This window comes from Mandrillus leucophaeus, unplaced genomic scaffold (assembly GCF_000951045.1).
Source record: "Mandrillus leucophaeus isolate KB7577 unplaced genomic scaffold, Mleu.le_1.0 Scaffold132, whole genome shotgun sequence".
NCBI classification, from domain to species: domain Eukaryota; kingdom Metazoa; phylum Chordata; class Mammalia; order Primates; family Cercopithecidae; genus Mandrillus; species Mandrillus leucophaeus.
The window spans coordinates 2,452,247-2,480,037 of NW_012101277.1; the positions used below are offsets into that span (position 1 = coordinate 2,452,247).

Genomic DNA, 27,791 nt, shown 5'->3' on the forward strand with positions numbered 1-27,791 from the left:
ATCCCAAGTAGTGGGGACTACAGGCACACGCCACCAGGCCTGGCGAATTTTTGTGGTTTTTTAGTAGCACTCCAGCCTGGCGACAGAGTGAGACTCTGTGTCAAAAAAAAAAAAAAAAAAAAAGAAAGAAAGAAAGAATGAAAGAAAAGAAAAAGAAAATTCTGCCATATTTCTTCCAGCAAAAAATAATTTGGCTGATGTGGATATCCCATCTGCAAAGGGTCAATATTGCTTATACAGTCATCTGCCACATATATAGGTTAGACCATATAGCATGGATGTGAAGTAGGCTATACTATCTAGGTTTGTGTAAGTACACTATGCTGTTCAGACAACGATGAAATGGCCTAATGATGCATCTCTCAGAACGTATCTCGGTCCTTAAGCAGTACATGACTGTATTTTCCAACTAATGGTGAGGGAAGAGTAAACACAGCATAAAATGTCAATACTTTGAAGTTGTATGTTCTATCTGTAAAATTATTTGAATTTTATATCCTACTCTAATACTTTCGTGTACTTTTTTCCTTCTCCAAATAGTTCAGTAAAACTGATAATTTAAGATTTGACCATTGAGGGTACAGGAGTAGAGCATTTGAATTATGTACAATAACTAGATATATAGTGACTAAGTATAGTGACTTAGATTTTCAACTGATCAACTTTTGAGATTGGTGGCTTTTATTCATTAAAAGAACTAATGTGGTGGTTCAGAATGAATTTCTCTGATCACAGTTCCATCTGGCAATCAGAACACTAGACTGACCAAAACTTCATAAAGAACTAACACAGAGCACCATTGACAAACAGTTTTGGCATACTGTCAGGCAATTTGCATTAGACTAAAAATTCTGCTTTTACATAAAAATTCTGGTCTAAGAAAGAGTAGAAACATTTTCATATTTCAAGGATATAAACCAAATATCATCTTCCACACAAATTATTACTGAATACTCATACAGTATACATATTAACCATTACATATTAGCATGAAATATGCCTTCATTAACAGATAATTAGCACACCCAGAATCTATTTATCCCCTTCCCCTCCTTCCACCTCCATATAATCCATGTGCTTTAGGAGGAACTATCCCTACTTCCAGTTTGGGAATTCAGGCAAAGAGATGGTAAGTTGATTAAGCCAATGAATCCAATCAATTTCCCTGGCCATAATCATTGGTTCAAGAGTGGGAATGGGACCAAAGATGATCCACTAAAAATCAATTTTGGGAACTTAAGAAGAAGTGTGTGAATGTGTGTATGCATGAACATACACACTCTCTCTGTCTCTCTCGCTCTCCCTCTCTTCCTCGCTCTTCCTATTGGACATATAATCCTGTTACTGGCCTACAGCTTTGAAGAGAAACAAACGATATGGTCAATTCTTAGCAGAACTTTCTAGAGAAAGAAATGTGGTTTTCGATGATACTGCTGAACCACTGGATCAACTAGTCATAAAGCCCTTCCTCTATCTTTGAATTTTCCAATCAAGCATGCCCAAGAGTTCCCTTTATTGTTAAAGCTAGTCAGAGCCTGAGTGTATGTCATTTGCAACCAAAAGAAAACTAAATGATATATGGGCCATTTTGAGTTTACATTTTATAACTCAAGCAAAGATGAAAGAAAAGTATTGTTTGCTACTGCAATTGATATTTTATTAAAATCAAGAAAAACATTAAGCATAGCAGATCCATTCAATTTATACATTTTATTTTTAAAAATGTTTACACAACTAAACAGGCAGTGGTATACAGCACGTGCTCAGTAATTACCTGCCACCACAAGGTTCACAATTTTGGAGAAAGAGCCTTGTCCAATTAACCACAAAACAATGTGGTAAGTGGCATCAATGAAATGAGATTATAGAAAAGAGATCATTTAACTTCTTTAAAAATACAAACTGAGTGGCTGGGCATGGTGGTTCATGCTTTTAATCCCAGCACTTTGGGAGGCTGAGGTGGGTGGATCACTTGAGGTCAGGAGTTCAAAACCAGCCTGGCCAACACGGTGAAACCCCGTCTCTACTGAAAATACAAAAATTAGCCAGGCGTGGTGGTGTGCGCCTGTATTCCTAGCTACTCAGGGGGCTGAGGCAGGAGAATTGCTTGAACCCGGGAGGTGGAGACTGCAGTGACTGAGCCACTGCACTCCAGCCCAGGCAATAGAGCAAGACTCTGTCTCAAAAAAAAAGAAAAAAATGTATATGTATGTATGTATGTGTGTGTGTGTGTGTGTGTATGTATAAACTGACGCTAGGCACAGTGGTTTGCACCTATAATCCTAGTGCTTTGGGAGAAGGTTAGAGGACTGCCTGAGGCCAGGAGTTTGAGACCAGCCTGGGCAACATAGCAAGATCCAGTCTCTATAAAAAAATCTAAAAATCAGCTGGGGGTGGTGGTAGTCCCAGCTACTTGGGAGGCTAAGGCAGGAAGATCACATGAGATCAGGAGCTTGAGGCTGCAGTAAGCTATAATTATGCCACTCCACTCCTGCCTGGGTGACAGAATAAAACTCTGTCTAAAAAAAAAAAAAAAAAAAAAAAAACACAACCTGATTTATATTACTCTTTAGTGTTTAATCCTTCAATGGTTAAAGAATAAAGTCTGATCTTATGATGGCTTAGAAGACCAACAGTTATTTTTTCAGACATATCCCAGGTCCCGAACTAAATTTCTCAACATTTCTTAAAAATATACCATGATCTTTTACACTGTTTAATTTACCTATAATACCTGCCTCCCCCTTTTTAACCTAACTCTTAACTCTTTCAAGTGTCATCTCTATTAATTCTTGCCCAAATCCCCTCAGCAGTTGACTTAGTTTTTTGTCTTTCAGAGGAACTCAATTTTTATTCAGCACTGACTACTTGGCAAGCGTCGTTAACTGCTGTATCTCAATGGATTCTCTTATTATACATAAGACATGTAAGTAGTATTGGTATTATCCTTCTTTTAAAAACGAGAAACATGCTCAGATAGGTCAATCTGCCAAGCCTCCATTATGGTCTTTACCTAGCACTTAACATACTGTATTATCACTTGTTTGCCTTTCTTTATTCTCTATATTGAATTATTAAATGTAAGAATGATTTTATTCATTTTAAAATTGCTAGTACCTTGTAGAAAGATACTTTAAAAATATGCTCAATAAATGAAGAGAGAGGATAGCTTTGGTAAGGTAAGCAGTGAGGAGAGAAAAGTATCATAAAAGTCAAGGGAAGAAAGAGCTTTCAGAAAGCTCAGCTTTCAGAAGGCCAGTACTATGCTATAGGGAAGATAAATCATTAGAGAAGGACTGAGAATGTGAAGATTTGGTCTTTTGTAACTTTAAGAAAGCAGTTTCTGTAGAGCAACATGGACATAAGCCAACACACAATAGGCGAAGAGTGAGTGGCGACTAGGTGAAGGCCACAGATTATTTAAGGGACATAGAAACAAAGGAAAGTTGAAAGAGGATGACAATTTGAATAGTAAGTACAGTTGAGAGAAAATTCTTGTAGTATCCAAGGCTTAATAATCCTTGCATAAGATGCTGAAAGAAAAATGAAAAAAATCACCAATGAAGAAAGGTGGGGATAGATGAGTCTTGAAAGAAGACAGCTCAAGTTGGTCTGGTATTTATATGATCAACATAAGGTACATCCACATGCTAGAGGAAGAACAAGGTTTAGGGCTAGTCCTTCAAAACATAGGGAAAAACAAGAAATAAGCCTTAGAGGAACGGAACACAATCAACAAGAATCTTTTAAATGGCTGTCCATACACTAAAAAAGTGGCTTTAAAAAAGTCAGCATGCATGTTCAGTTAAGTTTATGGGCTGCATTGTGAATTTCTCCCTGAATGCTCATCAACCTTGAACCTTAAGGAATATTGTCCTAAGAAATCCTCTCATCGGGTTATGTGGGAAAATGTAAGAACTGTAACAAATTTAATGCACATTTATGTTAAAATATTTTTCACTAAAAAGAACTTTTAGAAAAATGGCTTGCTAAATACAATTCATGAATATTGGAGAAAAGTCACTACAAATAATAATACAAATTGTATTTTCCATCTATCCCAATATAATGATAATATATTACCTAAGGAATAATTTCAATAATGTTCTCACAATCTAATGAAAGTGTCGAAATGAAAAAAAGATACCTTAATAATATACTGGAGCACTTTCTCATTCACCACTGCTTTGTGACACGCTGTTTTTTGGTATAAATCCACAACTACTTCTAAAGACCTTTCAGCAAACGGCACATAATTCAAGGCTACCCATTCCGCCTAGAAAGTAATATTTTCACATGCAGTTAAAAATAAACGAGATTAAATTAATCATATTGTTTTCAAAGAGAAAGCATCTTTGTCTTAAAGTTCAGGCCTTAGTTTTAGGTCAGATTATATTACATGCAAAGTTTTCAAAGAGATGTGTACTTCATGAAAAAAATAATTTTCAGCCAGGAAAAAATTAAAACTATTTGAAAAAGCACATAGAGCATTCTACCAAGAACCGGGAAAGATGTACTTTATTTGTTGCCAATAGGTTAGGACAATTTTAGGAAATTTAACTCACCGGTGCAAATAGTTGGATCTATTGTGATTCCATTGTGTTGCAAGACAAATAGAATGAGAAAAGTTAATACATATTAAAACTACTTTCGGATGATATAAAATTATAATTTTTATATTGAGTGAACAAAATCAGCATGTGCATGCATTCAGAAATTTACTTAAACAAAGTTAAAATTTGCCAACTATGGCTATAAAAATATTTTATGTAAAATCCAACTAAATTTCACACCAGTAGTGTACAACTTCTTATTTAGTACAAGCAGTTTCTTCATCTTGCATGGCAGGTATCTATTTTAAGTAAGATTAGACTTAGGAATTTAGATGCTGTTTTGTATTGGGATGGGGCAACCAAGAAAGAAGTACAAAGGAACTTATATTTTTCAAGAAAGATGTACTGCAGAGTAATATGAAAGGCCAAGCTTTCTGAAGAACCAGTTGGAAGAGGAAAGTCATAAATGAGGAGAAAAAGAACACAGAATTATTTTCCCAAACAATATTTCTGTTCAGCTTAAACTGCTAACAGACATGTGTAAATATATTTGTGAGTGAAAAGTATCCTTTTCTGAGATAATCAAAGTCCATCTTAAGTGAAACTATCTGTATTTATAAGCCATGAAATCTTACAAAGTAAATAGAATTTACAGGAAATTACCTGATTATATTTTGCATTTGCAATGTGCTTTGTTTCCAGCTGTCCATACTGTGGAGGTTTACAGGAAAATTCTACAAATGCCAACAACTGGTCAAATATAGCTGGATACATGATCTGCATATTTTCTGGTCCTACACAAATGGCCTATAAAAGCAAAATAAGAACATTAGAATGCATAATCTGAACTCCAATAAATTCTTTACTGTATATATATTAAACCAGAGAATCTTAAAACCTGTCTTATTTTATGTATTATACCATCTTTTCTAAGCCCTAAAGGGCACAAACTATTTTAAACTGTTATAGAATAAAGTATAGGCTGAAACTGTTAATCAGCTAAAAAATGAGTTTTAAAGTGTGATTTATTTCTTAACAGAATAGAAAAAGGGCAAAGAAAGAGAAGTCCCAGGCAGTCCTCAGGTTCTACAATCTGATCATTTGTTCAGTAATACAGCCATTAGGCCATTAAGAATGTGTCACTGGCCACGATGACACTGACTTCAAATTCTGTGATATCAGTTCATTGAAATGACATCTGATTTCTGCACCATGCCTGGTCCACCAACTTTAACAAATAATCATGTGTGTTGCAGTTGGGAAAATAAGTCATCTATGAAAATTTGTTTCTAAAAGAAATATATGGATTAATTTTTAACAGGGCTGTGTATATTCAATGTAAAATGTATCTAAATATATAGATTTGATTTAAAATAAATTAAAATATTTTAATATAAGAAAACATTTTAATAAATAGTAACCAGTTTCTCTAGGTTTCTTACTTCAAATAATCTGATAGGAAGAAAGAATAAAATGCATATCATGAGACGGCAGATTTTAATTATTTCAAATGTGTTGAAAATACTTAAATTGGGTTTTTTCTAGACACAAATTTTTTCTTTTCATATTTTCTTAAGTCTTCATTTTTCTCTGTGAGAAAAATATTTAATAATCTTATTTATGAAGTGTCTAAAATATACTTGTGCTTTATAAGACAAAAAGGATGATCACTTTATGCCTGAGAGGGCAGGTACTCTTAAAATACTAAACCAAAATTCAAACCATTTAACTTTTTAAAAAAATTTATTAAACAACAGTATGTACAAAGTTTATTTTATGCACTCCATGGCTTTTAGCTTATCAGATAACATATTAGTTTTATTTTCCCTGAGAGGAGATGTAGCCATTTAGCTCTAATGGAACTTTTAGATAAAACTGCACTGAGATATAAAGTAGATATGCAAGTACTGCCCATACCTAAGTTTGATTGTCCTATGATTATAATGTAAGAAAGTAGTATAAAGACATCTAACACCATGTCTCAGTATTTTTTTTCTCAGAAATAATGAAGAATTTGAATAGTAAAATTTATGCACTCTAAAAATTCTCTTTATTGACTGCTTGTAATAGTTCTACTTTCTTCCTCATTAACCTCTTGCTGGGTCTTAACTCCTAGAAGTAAACACGTAGTAATTACTGTGGAAAAAAGAGACTGAATTACTCTAAGTGAATTATTTTATTTTCAATGACTAACAACAACAAAAAACCACATGTGGGTACCTGAGAAAACTAAGTATTATAATTTCTTTGTAAGTATCTTAACACAAATTAATGACTTTAACTATGCATTTTGATTTTCAATGGTCCTTTATAATAAGAAAACATACTAATAGTGTTATAGTTGATGTATAGAGCAATTTTCGGACTTTAAAATGCATAATTTGGAACCTATAATTTTTTAACAGCAAGCTGCATCTAAGAAGTTTTTATGGACTTTTCTTCAGTATTCTGAAATCTGAATATCAAAAAAATCTATAGACTAAACCTGATAACAAATTTTAGTCCAAAAGCTAAGAATTGATAAGCAATCTAGATAATATTTTCTATTAGTCCTTGAAAGCTGTCTATTTGAAGACAAGAAAAAATATTGAACACCTAATTTCTTATATTGTTTAAGGTTTCACTTACTAACTCATTTAACAATAATCTTTTCAGTGCCTGGCACGTACTAAGGCCTTTGCTAGAGAACTTGATGATGAAAATAACAACAGCTAACATTTACTGGATGTTTAACTCATGCCAGGCACTAAGTGCCTTACACATATCCCATTTAACAAGCAAAAAGTTGTAGATTTATTATTTTTACTTTATAGATGAGGAAGCTGAAGTACGGAAAGATTAAGAAACTTGCCCATGCTGCTTAGAAGACAGGGCTTTGTTACACAACTCCAAGGGCATCACTCACATACAATGTGATATTGTCTCCTAGAGTGCAACTCCGGCAGCCCTGGTGATGAATGCAGATACGGTATCCAGCCATCTGACTAAGAAGTTTAGCAATAAATAAGACAGATGCAGTTTCCTGACCTCAGGACTTACAGTACAGCACATACAGAAAGCAGACAATTAAATTCCCAGCTCCTCTATGTATGCTAAAATAACTTGGCAATAAATAAATAAATAAATTAGCACATATAACTAAGTTAGCTTGGCAGGGAACTGGTGATTTGAGAACAAAGAGAAGACTGAGAACTTGAAGTCCTAAACAATATAAAAGCACTGAGGAAGAACAACATAAATGCTCCCCTTTAGAAAGAAAACATGATACCAGAAATCAGTTTTTCTCTTAGGAAAGAAAATAGCTTTCTATCTATAAAATGTTTTGCTGGATAACTATTAGTTTAAGGATAAAGTCCAAAAGCAAGTAAATTTGGCTTGTGCTAAAATTTCCTCATACCTGTGGAAGAAAATATAAAAACACTCTGATAATAAAATATATGTTTTTCTGTTAGGGGACAGAAACCTATTGAAAATCTTACATTCAAGGTCTACGAAACATCATTTAGGTAATCATACAACATAACAATGGCTAGTGTGAACATTAATAATTTTAAAATAATATAAATGAACAACAATAACCCTTCCTAAGTTTCAGACTGAAGGTATATTTTGTTTTCAAAGCTCTTAAAAGCTCAGAACAAATTACTAGTAGTTGGGATAAATGATTCCACTTTTCCTCTCACTGCTAAAGCAGAGTTTTTAAAAATAAAATTTACACTTTTTTCTGAAAAAAAAAAAAAAAAAAGTTGTTTCTTGTTTATCCTGTACACATATATAAAAACCTGAATCAAAGATCTGAATGACAGTACCAAATTACGGCTATCTCAAAAGGCCTATGTCTTATTTTCTTTTCTGATAGGATAACTCTTCCATCCCCTGAAGTCTATAAGCAACTTATTTGCATGTCCAAGGACAGGGTGGGTAATTACTGACAGGCTACTTTTCTTCCCCATTGAAAATAAAGATGGGTATTTTGAGTTCAGTTGTAGAAAACCAATGTCCCTACACTGAATTGTTTTAAATGCCAGAGTCTTTTATTTTTAGTTTCCTCACATTTCCTGCACAACACAACTAGGGTTAAACAGTTCAAGAACTGCTGCTCAGCTAACCTTCTTCCAGAGGTAATTAGGAGGTATCATGGTACAGTAGAAATTCTTACTGTGAAAATTTTTATCATTCCAGTTGGGTAAGATGCAGTTAATTAGAAATCTAATTTACACTACACAAATGGTTACTGATAACATGTGTGATCAAAATCTAGATTTACTCCAATCTTATTAGAATGTCTTTACTTTGTTGGAATGGCTGGCTACTCAGTTGGCAATTTTTGCTTAGCATTTTGATGACTGTGAATTGTGCTATCAATTTTTCTTGATACTCTAAAAAACACTTTGAATTTGATCTAGTCTTGCTTGCTAATCTGAATTTGCTCCATAATTTTAGATGTTTGTGTGAACAGTTTTTTTTTTGCAATAACAAAATACACACAGTAAAAATAAATCTCTTTAAAAACTGTGAGGAAAAATACTTTTCATAAATTTCTTTTTTTAAATATAGGCTTTCAATAATTTCAGAGCTAAATTTAAGCATAGATTTTAAAAAATCCCACTGCTTATCAATTTTCTAATTATAAAAGTACTTTACTAAAACTTTTATTCCAAATATTATATCCTCTTGTGAAGACTTGCATGGACAAACCAAAAATCCTGGTGAAGTGAAACATGAGGATGCAGGCAGCTTCTTTAAGATTCAAAACATACATGAATTACCTTTCAAAATACATCAGAAAACCACAAGTTTTCAAAATACCTAGATCTTGACAATCCTCAGTTTGTCCCAAAGTATACATATAAAACAATCTTGATGATAAAAATTTATCCCTGCAAATATATAGCAAAACAAAAAATTTCAGAGAACTATATGCATTAATACTTAGATAGCCACTAAAATAATATTACCTTTTGGAGAACATCTAAAGCTGTAAGTACAGCTTCCTGTAAACTTGTCAAAACTGCTTCGGTATAAGATGGAAGAATAAAAGGGGATGCATCTGAACTTATTGGGACTGAAATAGCACTGTGCAATATGACTCCCAACTTTTGCAAGTCATCCATGTTGAAACCAGTTTTTATGTGTTGGTAGAGAGCTGGAAATATCTGAATTAAAGCTGTAAGAAAAGGCTGGCTAGGAATAAAGGTTAGTTTATCAAAAGTAACAGGAGGCTTAGTACTTTCAGATCCAATTCTATACCAGGTATTCCACGCAGCCCACCATAGATTCAAATCTTCAAGCTCATCAGTAACAATGGGTGGCTCAGAGCTACTATATCTTCCAAGTCTTTCTCCAATGGAATCTGTTCTTACGAATGGCCTGCTCATGCCTGATATGGGCCCTATAAGAACAGGCACAGGTACATTAACTACAGGCGGTGTCTCAGGCTTATCCGAGTCTCTGACAGGGGACACAATCTGTAAAATTTCCTGGAAGCTTTTCAGAGCAGCCAGAGACACTTCATTGTTTTTGCTGAGTGCTGCTGATTGTATATGGTCAAGAAGAACATCCCAAGCTCTTGAAAAATCTCCTATATTAGAAAGAGAAGAAAAACTATTATAAAAGTGATCAAATTTTCTCTTAATATTAGACACTTGAAAGCATATTTGCTTAATTTTTCTGCTTAAAATCCTACAGAACTGAAAAATATATGACTAGGTACTAAGATACTAACAATGGGAATTAAAATTATCACAACCTAGAAATTCGATAAAAAATTTTTCAGATATAGGAACAAAGGGCACCAAGAAGAGGATGACGGATATATCAAATAACGTTTCAGTCTTAAAAACAAAACTCAGGTAAGTGATGGGTGCACTAAAATCTCAGACTTCATCACTATACAATTCACCCATGTAACCAATAACCACTTGTACCCCAAAAGCTACTGAAGTAAAAACAATTTTAAACCCCAAAATATGTATGTACTTATACATATTTATACAATTTCCCAGAACTTCTGCCTAAGGAGAATAGAAAAATAAATCAATGAGGTTGAAACAAAAGCATTTCAGTAACATCTTCAGTCTATCCATCTACCTTTATTAATGATTAAGTAAGACGTTCTCATTCTTAATCAGAGAATCATTGGAAAAGTTGTAACTTAGGACAGTATAATACATGTTTTTTATTGGTCTAAATATTTAAGATAAACTATGTCGCATTCCATATAAATCTTAACTTTATACTTTAGTTTTCATATTTAAATTATTTTAGAGCTGCAGAATTTTTTTCTTTTTCTTTTTTTTTTTTAAGAGATGGTATCGCACTCTGTTACCCAGGCTAGAGCATCATGTGGTATGATCATGGCTCACTGGGCTCAAATGATTCTCCCATCTCAGCCTCCCAAGTGTGGCTGGGACCACAGGCACATGCCCCCATGCCTGGCTAATCTATTTTTAAATTATTTTTTTGTAGTGATGGGGTCTTGCTATGTTGCCCAGTCTGGTCTTGAACTCCTGGGCTCAAGAGATCCTCCCACCTCAGCTTCCTGAGTAGCTGGGACAACAGATGCTCACTACCACACTTGGCTAATTTTTGTATTTTTTGTAGAGACAGGGTTTCACCATGTTGCCCAGGCTGGGCTCGGGCAATCCTCCTGCCTCAGCCTTCCAAAGGGCTGGGATTACAGCCATGAGCCACCATGTCCAGCCAGATCTTTTTACCACAGCAAACAAGCCTAATGGCTTTGTTAATAACACGGATTATTATCCACATACCTACATTAAAATGATGTAAAAAATTAGGAAAGTTGATATTTTCCAAAGCAGTACAACATAAGTAGGCTATGAAACATGTAAAATAAATAATCAAAGTTTAAGAACTTTCACTTTGGAAAAGTGATAAATGACCAGATTTTTTTAAAAAAGGGATAAACCCCAAATTCCTGAGAAAACAGTTGGTTAACAGAAAAGCTTGAAGTAGGTCTGGTATAACCTGCCTACTCTGGACAAAACGTAACACCTGCCTAGTTATATGCATCTTTCCCCACCATATTCTTTTTATTAAAAATTGAGGGCTGGGCCCAGTGCTTCATGTCTATAATCCTTGCACTTTGGGAGGCCAAGGCAGATGGATCACCTTAGGTCAGGAGTTTGAGATCAGTCTGGCCAACATGATGAAACCTAAATGTCTCTACTAAAAATACAAAAAATTAGCTGGGCATGGTGGTAGGCGCCTATAATCCCAGCTACTCAGAGGCTGAGGCAGGAGAATCGCTTGAACCTAGGAGGCGGAGGTTGCAGTGAGCCGAGATCACACCACTGCATTCCAGCTTGGGCAACAAGAGTGAAACTCCGAAACTCTATCTCAAAAAAAAAGAAGTAAAATTTACATACAATAAAAACACAGAATTTTAAGTAAACTGTTTAAAAGAGTTTTGACAACTTACATTTTAAAATGTCAAACAATTAAAACACTTCTACCTGTTGCCATCACAGTTTAAAAGTCTCATGAATCATTACATTTGCCAATCAGAATGGTGACCTAATATCAGATTTAGAATATCCTGTGCCATTTAGGGAGAAAAGCTCCGGCAATTTCTCTAAAACATATTTTATGTCAGAGAGGGAGTTCCTTTAAAAGACTAGATGTAATTATATATTGCACATGGTTATGTTAAAAATATAAAACTTATTCTAAAATAACAAATATCATTTCTTAGTCATCAAGTTACAAAGAATTATCAAAGTCATTAACTGTCTTATGTCTTCATTTAAAAAAAAATCTAAATCTAGGCTGGGCGTGGTGGCTCACACCTGTAATCCCAGCACTTTGGGAGGCCAAGGCGGGTAGATCACCTGGGGTCAGGAGTTTGAGACCAGCCTGACCAACATGAAGAAACCCCATCTCTACTAAAAATACAAAATTAGCCGGGCATGGTGGTGCATGTCTGTCTGTAATCCCTGCTACTTGGGAGGCTGAGGCAGGAGAATTGCTTGAATCTGGGAGGTGGAGGTTGCAGTGAGCTAAGATCGTGCCATTGCACTCCAGCCTGGGCAACAAGAGTGAGACTCCATCAAAAAAAAAAAAAAAAAAAAAAATCTAAATCTATTAGTTCTTAGCTTTTAAGAGAAATATCATGAAGGTACTAAAAACAACGCTTATTTTGCCAAAACTTAGCAAATGTACAGTGAAAATTTGTGCATTTCACTGTATGTAAGTTTTACGTGAAAAAAATCCCAATATTTAAAAATACATATACCAAGCCCTAACATGCAAAATGGATCAGACACCGCAAATTATTTTTGGAAAAAAGGAGAAAAAAGTGCACATAAAGAACAACATATAAAAATGCCTATGGAATGAGTAATTATGCTTGTCCTTTAACACAAAGAAGTTTAAAAAATGCCAAACACAAAATAAAATAGATAAAATAATGTGTACAACATGCTCATAACTATGTACAAAAGTATCTCTGTTCACCTTTTTCTACCACCACCAGCATTACCACCAGAATTGAAAGTAGTATAGTTGGCAACCGGGTTTCTCAGTCTTAGTACCATTGATATTTCTGGTTGGATAATTCTTTGTTATAGGAGGCTGCATTGTAAGATGTGCACTGTTTAAGATGTGTAGCATCAACCCTTGCCTCTACCCTCCCCAGATGACAGTAATGCTCAACCTTCCCCAGTTATGATAACTAAAAATGTCTCCAAAATTGCCAAATGTCCTATGGGAGAAAAATGGGCCCTGTTTGAGAACCACCGATACACACAACCAACAGTTTCCTAACCAGTCCAACAACATCTTGCCATCCTTCTTTGTTGCCATTCCATTCTACATGCACACTAAGACATGCACTTTGTGATCTTTTTGAAGTGCATATTTGATCACGTTAAATCATGAATTAAAATCTATCAGTTTTTTTCATTGTTCTTAGGATGAAATCCTAACTTTTTTTGGGGGGGGGACAGGGTCTCACTCTGTCACCAAGGCTTGAGTGCAGTGGCACAATCTTGGCTAAGTGCAGCAACGTCCATATCCCAGGCTCAAGCAAGCCTTGTACCTCAGCCTCCCAAGTAGCTGGGATTGCAGATGTGCACCACCACATTTGGATGATTTTTTATTTTAAAAAAATTTTTGTAGAGATGAGATCTCATTATATTTCTCAGGCTGGTTTCAATCTCCTGGGCTCAAGCTATCCTGTTGCCTCCACCTTCCAAAGTGTTGAGATTATAGGCATGAGCCACCCTGCCCAGTCTCCTACCTTTCTCCTAACACATTCTACACGATCTGGATGATCTGGCCTTTCACTACCTCTCAATCTCTTTGATAATCAAACTCTTTCTTATTCTCTTCATTCTAGACCTTTAAACATGCTAGGGTCCACCATCTCTTTTCCTCAATCTTCTCTTGTCTCTTTTACATTCTCTCATTGACTGTAAGGCTCTCCACACTTCATCTTACTCTTGCCTGATGAACTCCTACCCTTCAGATCTCAGGAAAACTATTGCTTTCTCCGGAAAGCCCATCTGGAATTCACTGGCCAGGTCAAATACCTACTGAAGCTCACAATGTACCATTCCTTGTAACATGCCATTGTAGAAATTTTGCCTTTATTTATGTAATTATGGGTACTTCCTCATGCCCATGATAGCAAGAATGATGGGTATTTTGCCTTTCATTGTATCCCCTAGAGGCTAGCCCACAGTAGGTACACATTAAATAATTTCTCAATGAAACAAATGAAAATACACATGCTTACACATACACCACACATAAAGACTACGTTAAGGTAGATTATTCTTAGGTAGTAGCATTGTATATGAACTCTAAAAGAATTGTCTGTATTTTCCAAATTTCTTTTAACATTGATTACTTGTATAACCAGAAAAAAATATATGTATACCTAAAGGTTGCAGCAAATATCTTCTAGTGTTGAAGATCCTTGCTACTCCAGCCAATGTTAACACCCATGTCTCAGCCCATTGCTTCTCAGCTGTGTCCCTTGAATGATGAATGAGAATATTGCCACCTCCAGACTCAATCTTTTCTTTGTCTGCAGTGGTAGAGGACTCTCGAACTCTGTCCAGTAGATGAAAGAGTACCTAAATATTTATAAAAATGTCATTTAAAATACATTGATAATATAGCTTAAGTAATAGCATAATGGCAACAGCATAGGAATCTACAAAGTGTTACAAAAAATATACCTGAAAGTCTTATCAATCCCTATATATTGGAGGAAACTGACCATTAAAGGTAATTATACATTCTTTTTTTTGTTTTTGTTTTTGTTTTAGATGGAGTCTCACTCTATCACCCAGGCTGGAGTACACTGGCACAAGCTCACCTCACTGCAACCTCTGCCTCCCAAGTTCAAGCGAATCTCCTGCCTCAGACTCCTGAGTAGCTGGGATTACAGGTGTCTGCCACCACACCAGCTAATTTTTGTATTTTTAGTAGAGATGGGGTTTCATCATGTTGGCCAGGCTGGTCTTGAACTCCTGACCTGAGGTGATCTGCCCGCCTCGGCCTCCCGAAGTGCTGGGATTACAGGCGTGGGCCACTGTGCCTGGCCATAATTATATATTCTTAAGTTTATCATGGAATATAAAAAAATAAGGCTGCACACAATGGCTCACATCTGTAATCCTGGCACTTTGGGAGGCCAAGGTGGGCAGATTGCTTGAGCCCAGGAGTTCAAGACCAGCCTGGGCAACACGGTGAAACCCAGTCCCTACAAAAAAAAAAAACCCCAAATTAGCCAAATGTGGTGGTATACATCTGTAGTCCCAGCTACTTGGGAGGCTGAGGTGGGAGGATCACCTGAGTCCCCGGGAGAGGTTGAGGCTGCAGTGAGCGTGATCATGCCACTGTACTCCATCCTAGGCAACAGAGTGAGATACTGTCTTAAATAAAAAATAAAATTAAATTAACTGGATAAAATATAAGACTTGTTGAGGTATCAATGGAGGATCTATGGGGTAATGTATAAAAAAAGAACAAAGCCGGCCGGGCGCGGTGGCTCACGTCTGTAATCCCAGCACTTTGGGAGGCTGAGGTGGGCGGATCACAAGGTCAGGAGATCGAGATCATCCTGGCTAACACAGTGAAACCCCGTCTCTACCAAAAATACAAAAAAAAAAAATAGCCGGGCGTGGTGGTGGGCATCTGTAGTCCCAGTTACTTGGGAGGCTGAGGCAGGAGAATGGCGTGAACCTGGGAGGCGGAGCTTGCAGTGAGCGGAGATCCACACCACTGCACTCCAGCCTGGGTGACAGAGCGAGACTCCCTCTCAAAACAAACAAACAAACAAAAAAAAAAAAAAAACAAAGCTAAAGGGAGGGGTCCAGGACAAAAGTAGAATTACTGGAGACAGCTCACGCCTGTAATCCCAGTGCTTTGGAAGGCCATAAAGTGGGGAGGATTGCTTGAAGACTGGGGTTTGAGAACAGCCGGGGCAATATGGTGAGACTGTCTCTACAAAAAAAATTTTAAAAATTAGCTGGGCTTGGTAGTGTGAGCCTATAATCCCAGCTACTCAAGAGGCCGAGGTGGGAGGATCACTTGAGCCTGGCAGGTCAAGGCTGTAGGTGCTACGATCAGGCCACTGCACTCAAGCCTGCGTGACAGAGAAAGACCCTATCTTTCACTCACAAAAAAAGACCAACTGTAGCCTATGAATAATTTCTGTGTTTCTCAAAGTGGTCTCTGAACTAACCAGCAGCATCAAGCTTCACCCAGGAACTTGACAGAAATACAAATTCTCAGGCCTCACTCCAGGTCAAAATAATCAGAAATCCAAGTTGGGGGAGGGCTGACAATAGTGGCTCAACAATCTGTGCTTTAACAAGTTTTCAAGGTGATTCTGTTACACTCTAATGTTTAAGAGACTGAAGTAGAAATCAGTTACAGAAAATAAAACAATGCAAGGGGTGTGAGAAAAAAATCATTAAGAATTAGGCAGTAAGAAGATAAAAAATGAAGTTGCTTGAAAGGAAAATTAGAAAAGTATTAGATTAAAAACAAACTGTATGGGAGAATTAAGCATGTTTTCGATCTGAGGAGGAACTATGGGATGGAAATGAAATAGAAGACAGAAGGAAAGAGGGTTTTTTACTATAATATATATAATATTTATCACTTTAAAAAAATAAAAATTAAGTGAAAAAAGAAAACAGGGCTTTGGATTATTTTATTTGGGAACACAGAGTGTTATTATTATTATATATTTTTTTGAGACAGTCTTACTGTGTCACCCAGGCTGGAGTGCAGTGACATGATCTTGGCTCACTACAACCTCCACCTCCCAGGTGCAAGAGATTCTCGTACATCAGCTTCCCGAGTAGCTGGGATTACAGGTGTGCACCACCACACCCAGCTATTTTTTCTTACAATTTTTAGTAGAGATGGGGTCTCACCATATTGGCCAGGTTGGTCTCGAACCCCTGACCTCAGGTGATCCTGCTGCCTCAGCCTCCTAAAATGTTGGGATTACAGGCGTAAGCCAGCATGTCCAGTCCATTAATTTTTTAAGAAGACATTTTGGGGTCTATTAATTTGAAAAACTCACAAAAGCACGTGAAAGGATTATAAACAGAATTTTATTATAATGGAACAGATGGAACAAAAAAGAAGAGGCTTTCAGCAAACAGGGAATGATCACTAATAAACTGCTGATTTTATTAGAAAGTTTCAAAAGAAGAAAAAAATGAAATTGTAATTTAATGAATAAACATTACATGTACAATATACCATTTGGAGGTTACTTTTGTTTGGTGAGTCTACAAGTAAACTTCATTACTACTGATATTCATCTGTTGATAAAATTCTCTTTTGATTATATTTAAATTACATATTTATAAGTAGACCTCAAAAGTAAAACAAACAAAAACCCCAAAAGCTTTCCATTCTATTGTAAGGGACTGATTACCCTTTGTTGTTTAGTAACTCCTGGTTTTTACAATTTGGGAAAACGGGGGGAAAAAAGAGAAAGACAAAGGCAGAAATCACGAAAGTGATAATAAGAGATGAAGACAGAAACAGAGATAAGGCTGTTAATATTTAATTTGCTCTGTGTGAGGTACAATTTACAGTATGACACGATTATTATTTCCTGTTTTGTCAAATACACAAATACATGGAAATTCTTTAAAAATTAAAAGAAATAAGTTTAACTGAAAAAGTATTAATATATAAGCATGTTTCATTAAAAGCTGATAGTCCAATCTATTTTACAATACCTTCCAGATAACAGTGTGCCAGGTTGAATGCTGTAATAAAGTTCCATGTGCACCAATTGTAGAAAACAGAGTTTGCCCTGCACTCTTCCTGACAGCAGGACGGGGATCCACACATAGCTCACCCAATTTTGCATAAAGACATAACCACAAGCAATCAAATGGCGGTGCAGGGTGGAACGGCCGATTTAAAACCACTCCTTTCTCTTCTGCCTGCTTTTGCTGTGCTGCCTCTTCCTTATTTAATTCTTTTTCAATAGTTTCCCCTCTTTGGAAAAAATAATCTGAAATATTCCACTAAAAAGCAAAGTAGGAAAATATTAGTTCATTCAAGGTTTTGTTTTAAACACATAAATATGCAACATGTGGCTGTTTTTACCTTTCAGAGTAAAACTTTAAAAACATTACTTCAAATATCTCTTTCCTAGTAGAACAGGTTCAATGAAAACATCTCTTCCTCTGTCAATGTCTCTACATTATTTTAGGAGAAAGTGGGAAAACAATCTTTTGCTAACATCTTTTTTTAACTTTTTTATTATAAAAAATGTCAAGAACATACAAAAAACCAAGAATAGTATAATGAATTTAAACATATTGATATATCTACCACCTAACTATAACAGCTGTTAACTATAAAAAATATAACTACAATATCATTATCACACCCTAACAATGTTAACAATTCCTTAATACTGTTTAATAAGTTTGTAATTTCATAAAAGAGCAATCACTGTTACTAAACATACCTTACAATTCATTGTCAACCACAGTACAAATTAATGATAATTATGCCAATGGTTAAAATATAGGGAATTCAGTACTGTGAACATAAATGTAAAACAAAGGAGGTGCTATCCAGCAGTAATTTAAGCAATGCTGAACTAGTCACCCACTTACAATTATATATGCAACATGCTTACATTTTTCCCCATGTAAAAATGGGAAAAATAATAGTAATAGTAAAATACAGTTGTCCCTTGGTATCCAAGGGGGACTGGTTTCAGGACCTCCCACCCCATACCCAAATCCACAAATCCTCAAGTCCATTAAATAAAATGGTGTAGTATTTGCATATAACTTACACACACCCTCCCATATACTTTGAATAATACTAGATAACTTTTAATACCTAACACAAGGTAAATGCTATGTAACTAGTTGTTATACTGTACTGTTTAGGTAATATTGACAAGGAAGCCTGTACATGTTCAGTACAGACACAACTATCCTGTTTAAAAAAAAAAATTTCTATTTATAGTTGGCTGAATCTACAGATGCAGAAGCTACAAATATTGTGAGCTGAATGTAGGAAGAGCTGAATGCAGTAACTTATCTAGCTTGTGAGGAAAATTTAAAGTTCAAATTTATAAAACTTCTGAATTTTAATACACATTTAAAAGATTCTAAATAATTGCCTTTAAATATATGTTGAAAACAATTCTGTGCATGTTTATTTCATGTAATGTTAACAATTCTCTAAGATTTCATTACAGGGATATCTTGTATTATTGCACTTCTCTTTGTTGTGCTTCACAGATAATTGCAATTTTTATAAATTGAAGATTTGTGGCAACCCTGCATTGAACAAGTCTGTTGGTACCACTTTTTCCAGCAGCATGTGATCACCGTGTCTCTGTGTCACATTTTAGTAATACTTGTATTATTTCAAACTTTTAAATTATTACTCTGTTATGGTGATCTATGATCCCTGATCTTTGATGTGACAATTGTAACTATTTTGGGGCACATGAGCTGCACCTATGTAAGATGGCAAACTTAACGTGAGTTTTCTGACTGTATCCTCGTCAGGTTGTTTCCTCATCTTTTTACTTCTTCTCAAGCCTCCCTATTTCTTGGGATACAACAACAGTGAAATTAGACCAATTAATAACCCTACAATGACCTGTAAGTGTTCAAGGAAAAGGAAGAGTCGCATTTCTCTCACTTTCAATCAAAAACTATAAATAATTAAGCTTAGTGAGGAAGGCACGTTGAAAACCAAGACAGGCCAAAAGCTAGGCCTCTTGTGCCAGTAAGCCAAGTTGTGAATGCACAGGATAAGTTCTTGAAGGAAACGAAAAGTGCTACTCCAAAGAGCAAACAAATGAAAAGTACATCATGGCAGGTGCCTGTAATCCCAGCTACATGGGAGGCTGAGGCAGGAGAATCGCTTGAACCCGGGAGGCAGAGGTTGTAGTGAGCCGAGATCACGCCATTGCACTTCAGCCTGGGCAACAAGAGCAAGACTCTGTCTCAGAAAAAAAAAAAAGCTAGAGAGAAAGAAGAAAGTACACAAGCCTTATTGATGATATCAAGAAAGTTTTTAGCTGTCTGGATAGGTCAAATCAGCTACAAGATTCCCTTAAGCCAAAGCCTAATCTAGAGCAAGGCCCTAACTGTTCTCAATTCTATAAAGGCTGAGCAAGGTGAGGAAGCTGCAGAAGAAAAGTCTGAAGCTAGCAGGGGCTAGTTCATGAGGTTTAAGAAAAGACGTTATTGCGGCCGGGCGCGGAGCTCAAGCCTGTAATCTCAGCACTTTGGGAGGCCGAGACGGGTGGATCACGAGGTCAGGAGATCGAGACCATCCTGTTGAACACGGTGAAACCCCGTCTCTACTAAAAAATACAAAAAACTAGCCAGGCGAGGTGGCAGGCGCCTGTAGTCCCAGCTGCTTGGGAGGCTGAGGCAGGAGAATGGCGTAAACCAGGGAGGCAGAGCTTGCAGTGAGCTGAGATCCGGCCACTGCACTCCAGCCTGGGTGACAGAGTGAGACTCCGTCTCAAAAAAAAAAAAAAAAGAAAAGAAAAGACGTTATCACCATAACCTACAAGTACAAGGTGAAGCAGCAAGTGCTGATTGATGTAGAAGCTGTAGCAAGTTATCTAGATCTAGCTAAGATCACTGATGAAGGTGGCTACACTGACCAACAGATTTTCAATATAGACAAAACAGCCTTTTTATTTTTATTTTTATTTTTTACAGAGACAAGGTCTGGGTCTGTCGCCAAGGCTGGAGTGCAGTGGTGTGTTCACAGCTCACTGCAGTTTCCAATCACTGGGCTCCAGCGATCCTCCTATCCCAGCCTCCCATGTAGCTGAGACTACAGATATGCACCACCACATACAGCTAATTTTTAGTAGAGACAGAGGTCTCATTTCATTGCCCTGGCTGGTCTCAAACTCCTGGCCTCAGCAATCCTCCCACCTCAGCCTCCCAAAGTGCTGGGATTACAGACATCAGTTACCCTGCCCAGCCTGAAACAGCCTTCTACTTGAAGACGTCATGTAGGACTTCCATGGCTAAAGATAAAAAGTCAATGCTTGGCTTCAAGGCTTCAAAGTACAAGTTGATTTTCTTGTCAGAGGCTAAGGTAATTGGTTCACATAAAAGTCAACTGAAGATTTCCCTTGTGTGTACTATTGTTTACTAAACCCTTTCATGACAAACCCTGTAAAATCCAAACTTCAGCTCAATGTATGAAAATTATTTCAAACATTTTGTTATTAATATTTAAGTGATGTTATTTAATCCTTCACACAGACGTAAGTTTGCAATTTAAAAGCCATATAAACAATTCACAAAGAGCTAAAGGTATATTTGCTTAGCATTCGCTCTCAACTGAATAACAATGATTTCTAAATTATATTATATTCTAAGGACAATGATACTTACCAATAAACCTATTGAAGTTAAACTAATATTGAGTTCTTGGTTATGGAGACCAAAGCTACCTGCAACATCTACAACTATTTGCAGGCAAGTACAAGGCATTGTTGGTAGAAAATCTGTCACAACCAACTGAAGACACTGGAATGCAGTTCGTATCAAGGATTCTCTGAAAGCGAAATGTATACAGATGCACTTATTTTATTTATTTATTTATTTTTGAGACAGGGTCTCACTCTGTCACTCAGGTTGGAGTCCAGGGGTGCGATCATGCCTCACTCCCAACCTCCCCGGATCACGTGATCCTCCCACCTCAGCTTCCCCAGTAGCTGGGACTACAGGTGCAGACCCCATGCCTCTTTTTTTTTTTTTGGTGGAGACAGGGTCCCACTATGTTGCCTCGGCTGGTCTCAATTTCCTGGGATCAAGAGATCCTCCTGCCTTAGCCTCCCAAAGTGCTACAATTATAGGCACGAACTACCACACCCAGCCTTACTTATGCATTTAAAAGAAATGTGTAAAAATACATATCTCACAATAATTTGAAGTACAATTTTATTTTAGAATTTAAACAAGAAACTCCTAATATCGATCATAAAGTATTTTAACATTTACATAAATGTAAAAAAGATATGCTTACTTAAACAAATTAACAAAAACAAAGAAAGAAGCTTACAGGCAATAAGAAATAAAAACAAATTAAAAAATAAAGTATTAATATCATATTACTTCTATTTGTATTTCATAGCAACTAACCAAAGAAAACTTAGACAATAAATGAGAATGAGAAGTTAGTTACAGTTATTTTTCTCCTCACTGTATCCCTGATATCTTGCACAGTGCCCAGTACATGTAAATACACACAATTTACTGAAAAAGAGTTCCTTATTCTTTTATATCCATACTACATCTTATTTAAATATTCAAAGAAATATAAAAATCCACATCCAGTCTGTGAGAAAAGAGTAAATTTTGAATTTCAAATAAATATAATAAGAAGTATTTCATTTTGGAGAAAAATCCTGGTGGTAAAAAATAATAATAATAAAATGATAAGTAAAATTGCTAATACTCTAAGCGTTTAGTATGTCACATACTTTCTAAGTGTTTTATACCCATTAATTCATTATATCATTACTACAATGCCCTGTTTAACACAACACATTACAGGTTGGGAGAAGACACTTAAGCTTGATTTACGCTGATCTCTTTTCAATTTAATCATCTCAGTATTTTGCAGTATTTAAAGAATTTTATTACTATAAAATTAACGTTCCGTAATATTCTCAAGCATCTTGGTCATCTGTAACTTCTGAACTAGTCATCAAAACAAGACATTGTGTTACTGTAGAATTACAGAAAAAATCTATCCAATGTCTGTCTGCTGAATCCCTCCACTGCAATCTCCTGCCCCAAAAGTTAAACAATCCATATGTCCCCTCCAAATTTGCTCTTCCTTGTGTATTCCCTATTTTGTTAATGATACTACCATTCCCCACTAAACTGCCTAAGTCAGAAATCTAGAAGTCATTCCTGATTGCTATTTTCCCCTATGCCCCTCTACAGTCAATCCGTTAAGAAGCTCAAATCCATCTCTTTTTTCTAGTGAGCACTTGTAGGCATTCTCATTTCCCACCTTCCCTTCCATTCTACTGTCACAGTGATATCTATCAAATTCATGTGATTATGTCATTCCTCTATTTAAAATCCCAAAATGTCTCCCAAATGTATTCTGGATAAATTCAAATCATTTATATAAGTATATAAGATCTCCTTCATAATTTTGGCTCTGTCCTCCTCCTGCTGAAGGTTTCTTCTTTTGTGGCATAACAAACTACAGTCACGTATTGCTTACTGACGAGGATATGTTCTGAGAAATGTGTCATTAGGCGATTCTGTCGCTGTATGAACATCACAGAGTGTACTGACACAAACCTAGATGATACAACCTACTACACACCTGTATATAGTATAGCTTATTGCTCCTGGGCTACAAACCTGTACAGCTTGCTACTGTCCCGAATACTGTAAGCAACTGTAACACAATATAAGTATTTATGTACTGAAACATATCTAAACATAGAAAAGGTACAGTAAAAACAGAGTATTAAAATCTTATGGGACCTCCATCATATATGTGGTCTGTTGTTAACTGAAATGTTAGGCAGTATATAACTATACTTTCTCACTAGGATTCTATGTCTAGGGCGGAAGCTATTTACCTGTGTAATCAGAATAACTATCATGCATAGTATCTGAAATACATACTACGTATAGAATAAATGTTTAATAAATTTAAAAGTAACGAAAAAGTTACTTTAAAGCAATTTCTGACTGCCTAATATACATAGGGAGGTCAAGCCCTAAATGCTACTTCACATCTTATCAAATAATTTATTTATTTTAAGAAAACACAACAACTCAATCTTTAGATGTGTTATAAAATTTGTTAGATTGTTTCATGTATCTTATAAGTAAGAATCTTGTATTCTTGCATGAATGTCAAATAAAGAGCAATTTTTCCATCTTTCCAAACCAAAGGTGATCCCTAAAAATTGTCTGTAGCCACTTAGGGGTAGAGTTAAGAAAAACTATTATAGAGCTTAGCTTTAAGCAGGAAGCGCATACATGAAAAAAAATAACCATTATTTCAAGATTTTAGGATGGAGTCCTTTTCCACCTCTATCACTTTTTGATGCTAATTTTATTTTATTTATATTTTATTTTTCATACATATTTTTTCTTAAATAATTTTAAACACTTACCCTTGATCATTTCTGATTGCTCCCATGACTCCAAGCACTAATGGCCATCCAGGCCCAAGACTGTCTCCCTGACTCTGCAGAATCTGCAACACACATTCTAACTGCTTGAGTCGAATATCTGGATGATTAATATTGGACATCTCCTTTAACGGGTTCAATAAAAGCAACTGCAGCCTCTGAAAAGGGGGCAAGAAACTAATTAGGAAGAGAAGTCCAAAAAGACAAGAAGGCTTTGCTGTTGCTTTTTAAGTTTAAATTCATCTCCATTCAGACTACTATGGGAAATAGAAATTTTTATGTTTTATTCATTTTTTTTTTTGAAATGGAGTCTCGTTCTGTCACCCAGGAGGCTGGAGCGCAGTGGCGCAATCTTGGCTCAGTGCAACTTCAGCCTCCTTGGTTCAAGTGATCCTCCTGCGTCAGCCTCCTGAGTAGCTGGGATTACAGGCACGCACCACCATGCCCAGCTAATTTTTGTATTTTTAGTAGAGACAGGGTTTCACCATGTTGGCCAGCCTGGTCTTGAACTCCTGACCTCAGGTGATCTACACACCTTGGCCTCCCAAGGTGCTGGGATTAACAGGTGTGAGCCACCATGCCCGTTTGGAATTTTTCTACTAAAATAAACATCAAATATCATTTAACTAACAGTAATTATTAAAGGCAAATCTATATTTTCAAATAAGAGAAAAAAATCAACTTTCAAGAAGTTAGATTTTAGGTAAATGGGAAGTTATCTTACTTTAAAAGATACTCATTATAGACCCCATAAATAATAGAAATAAATGTCACTAAAGGAAATATATCTCCACCTATATTTTGAGAGAGGGAATCAATTCCCAATTTCTAAAATGACCTTCCATTTACTTTATTAATGTATATCATATATATCTAAATGTAAAATTCTCAAGTGTGATGTAGTAATAGAAGCTATAATACTTATAAAAAATGAATATAGCAGGAATTAACAAAGATGACATAAAACCACGAAATTTGTTAGAGAGTTAAAAAAAGCCCTCTGTCTATCCCTTTCAGCATCTGAAAACCCTTCATTCTTAACTTTCTTCTCTCTAGGGGATTCTTTTATTTGGTTCATTCACTGAATAAACATTTCTAATCTTTCACTATGTACTAGGTATTAAGCTGGACGTTGAGGATATCAAAATAAATGGAAAAGGGTGTTATTTTTTCAAAAGAAATTCAAATTGTTGCAGAAGAACATATGAAATAATATCTTTTCTGTCTTGTTCATCATCTTATTCCAGGAGGTATATTCAATAATTATGTGTTAGCTCAATTTCTGGAATACAATTACAATACAATAAGATGATGAGGGCAATTGGAATGGTTGTTAAATGCCTCATTCTGTGCTTGCTTCGGTAGTACATATACTAAAATTGAAATGATACAGAGATTAGCACAGACCCCGTGCAAGGATGACATGCAAATTCATGATGTACTCCATATTTTTATTTAAAAAGTTAAAAAATAAATAAATACCTCATTCCTACTCAGTCCTGAAACAATAAAACTTTGGTAGACTTTTATAAAAGTGGGTACAAATAATAAAGAGAGTCAGGACAAAGAATTCATGATAAAAGTAAGCTGTGGAAGTAAAAAATAATTTAAAATTATTTTAAAGAAAAAATCTATTTCACTGTGCTTGTTTCCTCTGCCACTTATTTTCTCTCCATGTAAGGGTAGGGAGAAGAAAAAAAAATCCAGAGACAGGTAAAGACCAAAGCAAAAGAGGCTCCAAAACAACACTTTAGCACTGCATGAATAGGAAAACTTATGACTGTGAGACCAATTCCAGGTAATTTAATTTAGTTTAGTGTCATTCACAAGATGTTTAAAATTTTTTATGAAAACAGCCCTAAAAATCTCTTATCTTTTGTAAAAGGTTCAGGGTCCACAAATAAAATAGAATATTAAGTTAAAAACCCTACTCTTAGAATATGATCTACTTGATAAATTAAGAAAAAAATCACATGTGGAGGAGGATAATTTTATATTGAGTATTCTTTTTAAAAAGTAAGGTTTTTATTACCTGGTTTTGTGAGAGTGGAGGATCATGGTTAAATGTTAATCCTGCTTTAATAAGGGAAGTTAAAGCTTCTGCTCCCCATTCTCTCATTCGAGAGTTTGGATGCTGGCAGACCTGAAGGTATATAAAATTAAGTTTAATTTGTATACTTAAGCTATGAATCACACATCAATTTTACATTTTAAAAGTTGTATCAAATGTTCAATAAGGGTTGGAAGAAAAATTACACCCAAAATGTAAGTTAGCTTACCTTCTGAATAAGGGCAAGAGCAAGCAATAGAGAGACAGAAGAAAAAAGATGAAACTAAAACAATTCACAGAAAAGAAAGGATTTCATAGCAGTAAATTATATATCAGGGTAAACAAAAGAAGCAAGCTAATACCAAGGTTCTTAATTAAGTTTACTCTCATTAATCAAATAATATGTCACAGAGTTGCCCTTTGATGAGACCATCCATTAAAGAAGTCATCTGCATATAGCCTTTAATCATTCATAAAAGTAATTCCAATAAAATGGGGGGAAAGCTCATGTACATCTGTTTTTCTTATTTATTATTATTATTTTTGAGACACGGTCTCTCACTTTGTTACCCAGGCTAGAACGCAGTGGCGCAATCACAGCTCACTGCGGCATCAACTTTCTGGGTTCAAGGAATTCTCTCCATTCAGCCTCCCAAGTAGTTAGAACCATAAGCATATACCACCAAGCCTGGATAAGTTTTTAAATTTTTTCTAGAAATGGTGTCTCCCTGTATTACCCAGGCCGGTCTTGAACTCCTGGGCTTCAGCAATCCTCCCACCTCAGTCTCCCAAAGTGCTGGGATTATAGGTGTGAGCTACTGCAGCCAGCCTGTTTTTCTTACTAAGAATAATATCTTTCCTAGGTTTCGAAATAACACAAAAGAACTATGGTAACCTAAACCTAAACTGTACGTAAACACATGTACTGGCAGAAGTAGCTTGTTTTTAAGCAGGAACTATTTATTAAGAATTACCTCAGTCTGAATGTAAGACAATGTAAATCCAGGTAAAATTCTCCAGGACTATCTATAGTTAGTGTTAACAAACAGGTTTTTCCCTTCGCAGACAGCTCTCTCATAATCAAGGCTAGGCGCATTGGCTCATGCCTGTAATCCACGCACTTTGGGAGACCAAGGCGGGTGGATCACCTGAGGTCAGGAGTTCCAAGACCAGCCTGGCTAATATGGTAAAATCCTGTCTCTACTGAAAATACAAAAATAAGCCAGGTGTGGTGGTGCGTGCCTGTAATCCCAGCTACTCGGGAGGCTGAGGCAGGAGAATTGCTTGAACCTGGGAGGCAGAGGTTGCAGTGAGCTGAGATCATGCCATTGCCTGTCTCTTATACACATCTAGATGTGTATAAGAGACAGATCTCATGATGATAGCAAAGGCTATAAATGAGTGCTGTTTACTATTAACTGTATGCCTCAACTGCCTTGAAGTTTCAGAACTACCTGAAACTGAGGTGGATCAAGAGACTGTATAATAAAAGAAAGGGGTCTCA

The 27,791-nt window shown here is 35.9% G+C and overlaps 1 protein-coding gene across 5 annotated transcripts in view; it reads right to left on the bottom strand.

The window, feature by feature from the left end:
- The window catches only part of MON2 (MON2 homolog (S. cerevisiae)), a 137,784-nt gene that overhangs the window by 23,704 nt on the left and 86,289 nt on the right, over positions 1–27,791 (bottom strand). For 2 of the 5 annotated variants that reach the window (XM_011972921.1, XM_011972924.1), the window contains exons 21-29: positions 26,270–26,380; positions 24,220–24,395; positions 21,461–21,623; positions 17,792–18,085; positions 14,455–14,653; positions 9,512–10,134; positions 5,217–5,360; positions 4,566–4,583; positions 4,148–4,276 (exon numbers count right to left, since the gene is read on the bottom strand). In XM_011972921.1, the coding sequence (XP_011828311.1) occupies positions 4,148–4,276; positions 4,566–4,583; positions 5,217–5,360; positions 9,512–10,134; positions 14,455–14,653; positions 17,792–18,085; positions 21,461–21,623; positions 24,220–24,395; positions 26,270–26,380 (1,857 nt within the window). Of the gene's footprint in view, positions 1–4,147; positions 4,277–4,565; positions 4,584–5,216; positions 5,361–9,511; positions 10,135–14,454; positions 14,654–17,791; positions 18,086–21,460; positions 21,624–24,219; positions 24,396–26,269; positions 26,381–26,516; positions 26,520–27,791 lie in introns of all 5 variants that reach the window. The other 3 variants (XM_011972923.1, XM_011972922.1, XM_011972920.1) reach the window with 2 other exon arrangements.